We start from the raw sequence: 11,353 nt of genomic DNA, 5'->3' as shown, positions 1-11,353 counted from the left end.
CATGTAGTTGTAGTAAAAATATATACTGAAAAGTAATTTTGTAAAGAAAATTTCTTACTAAAGTTTATGATTTTAAAAAATTCTAGTCAGTGATTTTTCATGCTTAATAGTGTTCGGTAACTTTGTATCTAATTTTTTTAATTATTAAAAATGGCTAAAGCATTTCTAACAGTTGTATGTGGAACTTCTGTATTTTATTCGTGCATTTGTTCATGTGGGTGCTGTGTACTTGACAGTGGTACATGACAAGGTAGGGTCCCCTAAGCCCCTCCCCCTTCTTTAAGGGGTCTGGGATGGAAACTGTGCGGAGGTCAGGAAATTCTCAGTGTGTTGGGGGATGAGTTGGGGGCAGGACTCCCTAGCAGCAGAGGGCCTCTCTCTTCCTCTTGTGCCCTTGCTGGGGCTCGTGGTCCAGGGGGCTCTTACTCTTTGGAGGCCATGTGGACCATAAGATCTACCACTCAGTTGCTGTGGTCAAATTCATTGTCATACCAGGAAAGGAGCTTGACACAGTGGTCCTTGAGAGCAATGCCAGCCCCAGCATCAAAGGTGGAAGAGTGGGTGTTACTGTTAAAGTCATAGGAGACAACCTGGTCCTCACTGGAGCCCTGGATGCCCTTGAGGGGGCCCCCCCAATGGCCTGCTTCACCACCTTCTTGATGTCATTGTATTTGGCAGCTTTCTCCAGGTGGCATTAGATCCATAACTGACATGTTGGCAGCGGGCACATGGAAGGCCATGCCAAATGAGTTTCTCATTCAGCTCAGGGTTGACCTTGCCTATAGCCTTGGTGGCACCAGAAGATGCAGGGATGATGTTCTGAGCAGCCCCTCAGCCGTCACACCACAGCTTCCCAGAGGGGCCGTCAGTGGTCTTCTGGTTGGCAGTGATGTCATGGACTGTGGTCATAAGTCCTTCCACAGTGCCAGAGTTGTCATGGATGGCCTTGGCCAGAGGGACTAAGCAGTTGGTGGTGCAGGACGCGTTGCTGACAAGCTTGAGGGAGTTGTTGTACTTCTCGTGGTTCACGCCCATCACAAACATGAGGACATCAGTAAAAGAGGCAGAGATGATGACCCTCTCAGTTCCACCCTTCACGTTAGCCCCAGTCTTCTCCATGGTGGTGAACATACCACTGGACTCCACAGGGGAGTCGGCACCAGCGTCTCCCCATTTGATGTTGGCAGGATCTCGCTCCTGGAAGATGGAGATGGGTTTTCCATTGATGACAGGTTTCCTGTTCTTAGCGCTGACTGTGCATTGAATTTGCTACGGGTGGAATCATAGTGGAACATGTAGACCTTCTCCGTTGTGTCTCGGGGATGCAGCGCTCACGGCGCAAGAAGTGGCCATGTGTCAAACAGGAGGGAGCAGAGAGCCAGAACTTTTACATCTTAAAATGTCATTTCGGGAATCCTTGAAAGAAACAAGTTGGTTCAGTACAGATCTTCCTCAGCTTACCGTGGGCTTATGTCCTGATAAGCCTGTCACATGGTGAAAATACTGTAATTTGAAAATGCATTTAATACACCTAACTTACTGAGCACTGTGGCTTAGCCTGGCCTACCTTAAATGTGCTCGCAACGTTCATTATATTAGCCTACGGTTGGGCAGAATCACGTAACACAAAACCTATTTTATAATAAAGCGTTGACTAGTCTGTGTAGTGTATTGGAGACTGTGTTGAAAGTGACACATGGAGCAGTCGTCTGGGTACAGATGCTAGTTGCCTTATTGGCGATTTACCCTCATCCTGTGGCTCCTGGGCGCTGCCGTTCACTGCCGTTCACCACGAGAAAGCATAGGACTGCATGTTGCTTGCTAGCTTGGGAAAAGACGCGAATTCAAAACTTGACGTATGGTTTTTATGGACCGCCTATTGCTTTTGCACCGTTGTAAAGTTGAAAATTGTAAGTTGAGGCCGTGTAAGTCAGGGAACGTCTGTATTTGAATATCTGTGTCTGTTTTACTTTAGTAAGACTGACTTTCGTGGCTTCTCTTTCACAGATGATGACTTTGACCAGTTTGATAAGCCTGGTGCAGAGCGGTCGTGGAGAAGAAGAGCCGCGGACGAGGACTGGGACAGGTGCGGGACGGCGAGAACTTCCCTGCTCTGCCGCCGGGCCGTGCAGAGAGCCGTACTGACAGCGCTGTGCTGGCTGCCCGGTCCTCTTCTCCGAGTGGGCCTGTCCCTGCCGGGCCCAAGTGAGGGCGCGAGGGCCTTCTGGGGGTGGCAGGCTTTCTTCCGGGCTCCTGTTCCCGGCCTGTTGTCTTTACCTCTTTCTGTGTTTTTACACAGTGATGGTGGTATTGATTTGATGGGCGCCCAGAGCTGTTATTGGAGAGATCGTATGCCAGAGTTCTTTCGTTCTATAGAGCCTTCCCAGTATTTGGCCAGACTTTAAAAGTTTTGCCAATTTAATATGTGTAAAATAGTATCTAGCTATAATTTGTATCTTTATTTCTTTGATTAGTAGCGAAGATGGAACTATCTTTACTAATACGCATACACCTGCACTAAAAGTATTTAAAATGCACATAGTAGTGATCAGTGTCAGGTCTCTCTAGTGATTACTTCTGATGAGCAGCTCTGCTGGGAGAGGGGCGTGTACCGGGGGAAGTAGGTGGTGGGGCTTAGTCTGGGTGGCGGGTTCTCGAATGAGGATTCGTCTTTACACGTTTCTTAATGACTTAAAAACTGTGTCGGCAGTGTAAAAAATTACCTCATCGTTGGAGTCAGGAAGTTTAGTAATAAAGGTAAATAGGTCTGAATAAAGAACAGCAGTGATGTTCTGTAGTAAAAATCCTGATTGCCATTTGAAGACTGTGAGGCCCCAGAACTTTTACAGAATAATCTGCATTGAGAAGCGTACGCTTTACGGACTTATGGCTTGCATTAAGGTGAGTATTCAGTGGCTCCCAGTCTGTAACGGATCACTTCGAGCCCACAGCAGAACCTCCTGGGAGAGAACCGCCCTACGGAAGCACTGATAAACTAGCTTTGTTCACAGGATGGTGGGGAGCTGAGGAAAATATAAAGGAGATTTTAATAGCTTACTTGCCATTTGGATGTTTTCTTCTGTCAGTTGTCTAGTCCTGTCTATATGTAGTTTTCTTGTGGGTTGTTTGTCTTTCCCTTACCGATTTAGGGATTGTTATACTTCCTGAAGTTTACTTTTTGTACTTGGAGGTCCCTCTTCACAGTCTGTGACACATGTTCCCTTAAACAGTAGCCTTCAAGTAGATTTTTATAAATAATATAATCAGCTGTATAATCTGTGTGTAAGCCTGTATGGCTTTTGTTTATTTATTAAAAACAATTTTTTTAATATTGTTTATTTTTCAGAGAGAGACTGAGCATGAGTGGGGGAGGGGCAGAGAGAGAGAGAGAGAGAGAGAGAGAGAGAGAATGAATGAATGAATGAATGAATCTGAAGCAGGCTCCAGGCTCCGAGCTGTTGGTGTAGAGCCTGACGTGGGGCTTGAACCCACGAATCGTGAGATCATGACCTGAGCCGGAGTTGGATGCTTAACCTACTGAGCCACCCAGGCGCCCGTATTTTTTAAATTAAAATATGAATACGGTATGCTTTGAAATCATTTTCAGACTTAGTTGCAAAAGTGACACAGACACTCTCACGAGCCCCCAGACTCACAGTTGCTTTCTGCCACGCCTGCTGTCGTGTGCGTCCTCTGTGCGCCCTCTCACAGAGCTGTCCTTCCTGCTGCGCCTTCAGTGGGCCGCTTGCCTCACCCGTGTGCTGCTGATGTACCTCAGCACGTGGATTTCCTTGTGTATTTCCTGAGAACAGGGACATTCACTTACTCATTTCCAAATCATGAAGTTAACAAACACGGAATTCTAATTCTTAATTTGTAGTGGTTATTCAGGTTTTGTTAGTTCTCCCCAAAATGGACTTTTATAGCCAAAAATGAGTTTTCTTTTTTACTGGTTCAAGTTTCAGTTCAGGATCGTACAGTGCATTTTGTCCCGTCTTTCATCTGGAGAATTATTTATCCTTGTCTTTTATGACTTTGACACTTTGGAAGAGGACGGGCTGTTTGTTTTGTAGACTCACCCTCAAAATGGATTTGCAGGCATCTCCTCAGAACTAGATTTAGGTTGTGTATTTGTCAGGAACACTCTTCGGCAGTGCCGTGGCCTTGCTGATGTCATCACTTTGAGGAGGCGTGTGATGCTGGTCAAGGTGCTTTCCACTCTTTGTCACCTACCCTGTATTCTGGTACATACCAGAAATTTTCCTATGAAAATTGTAAAGTGGTTGTTTTTGTTTTTGTTTTTTTTTAATATTCACAGTAGTGAACATACAGTGTGGTCTTCAATTTGTAAGATTTTCATTTTTTTTTTTTTATGGTTAAGATCTATAATATGCCTGAAATTGATTAAATTGATTGATTTTTTTTTAACTTACTGAGAATTCCAAAAATATGTGAAAATAGAATAGTATAGTCACCTAAGGTACCATCAGCCAGCTTCAACATTTATTGGTATAAAGCCAGTCTTGTTTTGTCTGTAATCTGCAGTCCACCTCAAATCACAGACATAAGTTCATCTGGAAATAATTTCAGATTGTATCTCTCTAAAAAGTAAAGGATTTATAAATACAATAGTATTTATAAATAACCACAAGAAAGTGATTTAAAAATTTTTTTTCTAATGTTTTATTTATTTTTGAGAGAGCGAGAACACGAGCAGGGAAGGGGCAGAGGGAGGGAGGGAGGACACAGAATCCAAAGCAGGCTCCAGGCTCTGAACTGTCAGCACAGAGCCCGATGTGGGGCCCCAGCTCGTGAACCAAGAGATCGTGACCTCAGCCGAAGTTGGACGCTTAACCGACTGAGCCACCCAGGCGTCCCGGAAATGATGTTTTTAAAAATTCCCTTCATGTTATGTTCTATTACCGATTGTCTCCTATAAATATCAATGTGTCACATACGCACGCACGCAGAGTGTGGACATGTGTCTGTATGCTCTTCTATAGTTTGAATTGAGTCCAGGGTAGATCCCTGTATTATAATTGACTGGTAGATCTTTTTTTTTTTTTTTAATTTTTTTTTTTTTCAACGTTTATTTATTTCTGGGACAGAGAGAGACAGAGCATGAACGGGGGAGGGGCAGAGAGAGAGGGAGACACAGAATCGGAAACAGGCTCCAGGCTCCGAGCCATCAGCCCAGAGCCCGACGCGGGGCTCGAACTCACGGACCGCGAGATCGTGACCTGGCTGAAGTCGGACGCTTAACCGACTGCGCCACCCAGGCGCCCCAACTGGTAGATCTTTTAAGTGTTGCTTCATCTGTGGGTTCTCACACATCTCGTTTTAGTCTCTACACCTTCGTGAACAAACAAGGTGGTTTGTCTTGTAGAAGTTATGCTCTTGTTGATTGCATCCCCTGGAGTGTTTTTAGTGTGTCCTTCTTCTCGTGCATTTTCTGTGGATTGATAGATCCAGACGTCGATCAGATGATTCAGGTCAGAAAATGGGCAGAGCAGGATGGATAATCCAAGTGACTTCCGTGAACTGCCTGCCCCTGAGGTACTAAATAAGCACCTGATTCTTAATTTTTATTTGCCAGCTTTCAAAATAGTGGGCCAGGTCCTTAGCATCCCCCGAAGGGGAGTTTTGTTGTGGAATCATTTCCAGCTCATAGGTTGAAGTGCTGCGTGTGTATGTTAATCCGTTGCAGTGACTATTTTTATTAATATTTGAGTTGCTCCAGCGTCTGTCCAGTGGGAGTTTCGTTGTCAAGATGTTAGCTGGCCTTCTGCGAAGGGATTGGGTTGTGGCTCTGCCAGGACACAGGGCTTGAGTTTTCCTTGTTCTCCCTGGTGTGACTGGCGGCTGTCCCCGCGCTGTTTATGAACAGGCTCCTCTCCTCACTCGTTTTCAGTGCGTGTTTGCATACGGGGATTCTGCATCATGTGCGTTTCTTTGATGCTTTAAAAGCATAAAACAGCCTCTTCCATGTACTATGGATGATAGGAGGAGAAATTTGAAAGTTAAGGGGAAGAGTGAGTCAGAAATTGTCATGATCAGCTCTTGCTGCTGTGTTGCATTAGTGTTAAATATTTGGAAGGACGTGATGTCGTTGTTAAACCAACACCTGAAGCGTTTAAGTCTCTTTCAAGGATGTGCTTGTATCAGTCTGTATCCGTGCAGGAGACAGACCGCATTCTTGAGGCTTCAACTGGAGGTCATTTGATTGAAGGGGCTACTCACGGGAGAGGGTTAAAGAAGCAGTCAGAGTCCGCGAGGTGTGCGGGGAGTAGCAGCGGGCCTGAAGGGGAAGGGGGGGCACCCTAGAGCCCAGTGGGGGTTGCGGTGCTGGCAGCAGGCGGGACGGACTGTGCAGGTATAGGGGAGGGGCAGTCCCTCTCCTCCCGCTTTGTAATACTCCCTTGGGTCATCCCATGGCCCGAGGCCGGCCGGGAGCAAGTCCAGGAGAGCCTGCACGAGTCCTCCCGGAGAAACCTTCCAGTAAACGGAGGTGGCAGAGACCGGAGGAGGGTGGCCTGGAGAGAGGAGGCACGCAGAGACGAGGGGACTCAGTGCGCTGTTTGTCATCGCTCACTTCTCAGTTTGAAAGGCTGCAGCCACGTGGCTGACCACAAAATACTCGTTTCTTGAAAATGTCTTTCAGCATACACACATTGCTTAGTTTTTGGTTTTGTTTCTAGGGTTTATTTAGTTTTGCGAGAGAGAGCGAGCGAGCGAGCCTGGGTGGGGGTGAGGCAGAGAGAGATGAGGACAGAGGATCCTGAAGCAGGCTCAGAGCGCGGGCAGCCCGACGCGGGGCTCGAACTCCCGAGCCGTGAGATCGTGACCTGAGCCGAAGTCGGACGCTTAACTGACTGAGCCCCCCACGTGTCCCACTCCTGTTTATTAGTAAAAGTGTACTTGCCCTTAGAGAGCTGATTGTCTCTAATCTTGGATAAGAAACATAAGAATCTTGGGTGATGCTTGCTGAAAGCCTGAGGGAGTCTGGCCGTTGGAGGAGGGACCCTCCTCACCCGGCCCCGGCTCCTTTCCTTGGCCCACGTAGCTGCGGTTGTTGGCAGGGGCCCAACTGCTCATCTCTTTGGTTTTTTTGTTTTTGTTATTATTGTCATGTTCTTGTCATCAAAGCTTAGGGTCTTGGTCGTTCCTTCTTGCCTTTGCATGAGGCCAAAAGAGAGACATTGGCTCCTTTGATGACCTTGAAGCGAACTCCAGGAATGTCACCGATAGCCGGATCTTTGCGACCACATCCAGCAACTGGAACCACGTTATCTTCCTTGATAAAATTCATCCAACTGACTTTGGGTACAAAGGCTGTGATTTTTTGGCCATTCGTGATCAGCTGGACGCTGGCACGGTTCCCGATGGCAGAATTTGCCTGTTCGCCTTCTGCCTTTACTTTCCCAGCATATTTCTTTTGCACGGGAGGCATTTCCACAGGGTTGGCCTTCAGGGCTGTGCCCAGGTGGACCTCCTTGTTCTGTTGACCTTGCCACTCCCGATCTCATCCTGGCAGTGGGAAGACTGACACTTGTCCATCCTGCCGGGTCCCCGGCCCCCCCGGCCCCAGCAAAAAAGTGCACTGCTCGTCTCTTTGAACGGACTTGATTGGGCTAGGCACTCCCGCTAGGTCATTGTTGTTTTTGGTGACGGTGTAATTTTGGTAGTGCTTTATAGTGTGTAAATTTCTTTCCTTTTGTGTACATCTTTTGTAAGGATCCAACTTGATGCCAGTAGAGAAATACATTGGAGGTACATTTACTTTTTGTGGGGGGTTTGTGTGCAGTAGTTAGTATTTGGACTCCAGAACTAGACCATCTCGGTTCACCTATTGATGTCGCCACTTCCTAGCGGGGTGACCTTGAGTTGATGGTTTAGAACCTCCTTGTCTTTGTTTTTACATTAAGAAAAATGGGGGATGATATAAACATGTATGTAATGGGGTGGTTAAATCAACAAGAACACTAATACGTGTGAAACACTTAAATGGTTCCTGGCACGTAATACACTGATTTCATGATTTCTTGAGCTATAATTTATGTCCGTTGTGGTTGTGTGGGCTTAATCCCTCTGTCTCCCATCCTGCTTTCTTATTTCATGGTGTTGTCTTTGTTAGTCACAGAAGCAACTATTTTCCATCCGTGTGCGCTTCACTCATTTATAACTGTTAGTTTTCTTTTATCTTTTTTTAGAAAAATGCTTTTGTTTAGCAAAAATGGGTAGTCATCAAAGACTGATTTTTTTCTTTCCGTATACACCTCTTGTTAGCAGAAGGTAGGGGTAGTTTCTAGATTTCTGTTTGTATAATTAATTACCAACGCCTTTTTGTATTACGGTTTTAGGCGTTCTCAGGGTCCCCTAGGCTGACAGTGTCACCTTTCATTGTTGTCAGAGTGACAGCCTGGCGGGGGGCTTGTCCTCACAGGGGCGAGTGAACTGGTCATCTAGAATCAGTTCTCAGGTGCGGTTCTTGTTAGTATTGTGAATGGATCCCGTGTTTTCCTCTCCCGTGGAGGATGGCTGTACTGACTGTAACACGGAAGAAGCAGACGTCGTAGCTGAGAGGGGACAACGTGATTTGTGGAAATGTTGGAAGAAGTCCGGTGTGACTGTGTCATAGCTGTCTTATTCATACAGGTTCGTACAGGTCGGTGACAGAGTTACCCCACAGGTAAGCTCTTGTCCTGGATCTCATTGCCGAATGACTTTGGGCCACTTGTTTAATCTTGTCCTTGTTTTCTTTATCTATAATATGAAGGTGAAGGATTTATACAGGGTAACCTAAGATAACAAAAAAGGTGCGTGAGTGAAAATGATTTCTCGAGTTGTTTCTAGTTCTAAAAGTGTGTAGAAACACATATTTCTGTGGTAACTCCTGTAGGCATTCCTGTATAGATTCTGGTGTTCTGCAAAGTAGCACACTGCAAGTAAGCATGCTTTTTGGATACAGTAATGCTCAAAACCTGCAGACCTTACAGAAATTCGTAACCAGAATGCTTATAAAAGAGAGTAACAGCCCTGATACCAATATTGCCGCATTCGCACCTAAGAAATGCAGTCTGATTTTCTCCTTCTAGGTGTTGTCCTTAAGAGGCGTTTGTTCTGGAGACATTGGGTTCCCCAGAACCAAGAATGTAATTTAGCGGTAGCCATCTTCATCAACCAACCAACAGACAAAATACATAGCGGGAAATGTCTTTGGCTTTTTGATCTGGTAAAGGTTTCTGTTTTAGTTGTGACATAATCTGCTTCTGATCACTTCAGAACATAAACCTGCTGACGGCACAGTGTCACAGTACGGGCAGGACTCCCGTGTGGTGCATAGAGAACTCTTGTAGTTACTGTGATTTACTTGTGTGTTCTCGTCAGCGTCGTCGTTTTCGTTTCTTCAGTTGTTGCAGTTTGATGAGCCTCCAGTGGTCTCTCGGTGGTTTGGGTTGAGTTTTCCTAGTTGATGATGTTGGGCATCTTTTCTTACTTCGTCATAGGTTTTTTTAAGGCAGGGAAAGAAAGGCCTAGCTGTTATATGGTTTCTTCCTTTACGGATTACTGACCAGGTCCGGAGAAGCGCAGACCTCCCACCGAACCAAACAGTGGCGGTCTTGAGCCTGTGAGAGCTGCCCCCTGTAGCAGAGCCTCCCACACGGAAAAGACCACCTGTTCCCCTGAACTGGAAAATACATTTTTGTTATTAGTGAAGGGAAAGGAAAGCATAGCAAACTGCGTGGGTTGGTGCCCCAGCCCCAAAGTCCCGGCTACGACTCCCAGTGACCTGCAGACCTGTACGCTGCAGGGACAGCGCACTAACTGCCTGTTTTTTTTCTCCCCAGTGAACTTGAAGATGACTTACTTGGAGAAGATTTGCTGTCTGGCAAAAAGGTAAGAAGTTGAGGTCTTCCTGAAACCCGCCTGTAGGCGCTTCGTTGCACTCAGCATAGAGGAGTGTGTCTCCCGCGTGGGGTGCACATTCATGTGTTGGAATTTGAATTGCCTTTTTTTTCTTCCTTAAATATTTGTTTAATTTTGAGAGAGAGAGAGAGAGAGAGAGAGACACACACACACACACACACACAAAGCACTAGCAGGGGGACGGCCAGAGAAAGAGAGACACAGAATCGGAAGCAGGCTCCGAGCTGTCAGCAAAGAGCCCGACACGGGGCTCGAACCCACAGACCGTGAGATCATGACCTGAGCGAAAGTCGGACGCACAACCGACTGAGCCACTTAGGTGCCCCTTGAATTATCTTTTAATTGCAGAGAGCTGACTGTTTAATCTGTTAGTAAGTTCTCCAGTAACTATGCGAGAGGTCAGTCCTTTGTCACAAACGTTTTAGTTCTCACTCTGCCTGGGGCATCCAGCAGCTGTTGAGTTTGGGAAAGCAGCAGCATAAAACCACCATGTGCTCGTAAGAAAACTAATATCGGGAGGCTAATATTTTGCATTCCCCTTTGAAAAAATACCTGTTTGTTTATTTGAGAGAGAGAAAGTGTGAGTGGGGGAGGGGCAGAGAAGAGAGGGAGAGAGAGAACCCAAGCAGGCCCCACCCTGTCAGCGTGGAGCCAGATGTAGGGCTTGATCCCATGAACCGTGAGCTCAGACTTGAGCTGAAATCAAGAGTCCGATGCTCATCCAGCTGAGCCACCCGGGCGCCCCAATGCACTGCATTTCCTTTTTGAGAGTCTGCAGATATGGTTAAAGAGAGTCCTATTCAAATATAACACGCATTCAGGTAAATGAGACTGGAAGTCTAAAACCTAATACAGGTTTCTGTAAACCTTCTTGATCAAGTAAAAACTTTGCTATAATTATGTTTAATGTGTGTGTTTATAAGGTGTGTGTATCTGTATGTTGTGTATACGTATACATGTATGTTTATACTACTGCCATTGTATTTTGAACATTGTAAAATGTACATTAAAAATAGAGGGGCGCCTGGGTGGCTCAGTCTGTTAAGTGTCGGACTTAGGCTCAGGTCATGAACTCGCGGTTTGTGAGTTCGAGCCTAGCATCAGGCTCTGTGCTGACAGCACGGAACCTGGAGCCTGCTTTCGATTCTGTGTCTCCCTCTCTCTTTGCTCTTACCCTACTCATGTTCCGTCTGTCTGTCTCTGTCACTCTGTCTGTCTCTCTCAAAAATAAGCATAAAAAAAAAAGAAATTAAAATCCAAAGATTAAAGTGAAATACTACATTTTTTTTTTTTTAACTTTCATTCATTTTTGAGAGAGAGACAGAACATGAGCCAGAGAGGGGCAGAGAGAGGAGACACAGACTCCGAAGTAGGTTCCAGGCTCCGAGCTGTCAGCACAGAGCCCAGTGCGGGGCATGAACCCACA

The 11,353-nt window shown here is 46.1% G+C and overlaps 1 protein-coding gene and 1 pseudogene across 5 annotated transcripts in view; one reads left to right on the top strand and one right to left on the bottom strand.

The window, feature by feature from the left end:
• RBM33 (RNA binding motif protein 33) overlaps nucleotides 1-11,353 on the top strand; it is a 139,908-nt gene that overhangs the window by 22,710 nt on the left and 105,845 nt on the right. For all 5 annotated transcript variants that reach the window (XM_086685482.1, XM_086685466.1, XM_086685457.1 and 2 more), the window contains exons 2-3: nucleotides 2,008-2,086; nucleotides 9,849-9,897. In XM_086685482.1, coding sequence (XP_086541608.1) covers nucleotides 2,008-2,086; nucleotides 9,849-9,897 — 128 coding nt within the window. The remainder of the gene's footprint in view (nucleotides 1-2,007; nucleotides 2,087-9,848; nucleotides 9,898-11,353) is intronic.
• On the bottom strand, nucleotides 400-1,295 carry LOC112866525 (glyceraldehyde-3-phosphate dehydrogenase pseudogene; annotated as a pseudogene).

This window comes from Puma concolor, chromosome A2 (genome assembly GCF_028749965.1).
Source record: "Puma concolor isolate L17-30 chromosome A2, mPumCon1.1.hap2, whole genome shotgun sequence".
Classification (NCBI taxonomy): Eukaryota; Metazoa; Chordata; class Mammalia; order Carnivora; family Felidae; genus Puma; species Puma concolor.
The sequence above is the reverse complement of the archived record's forward strand: the minus strand, read 5'-3'. Positions and strand labels throughout refer to the sequence as shown.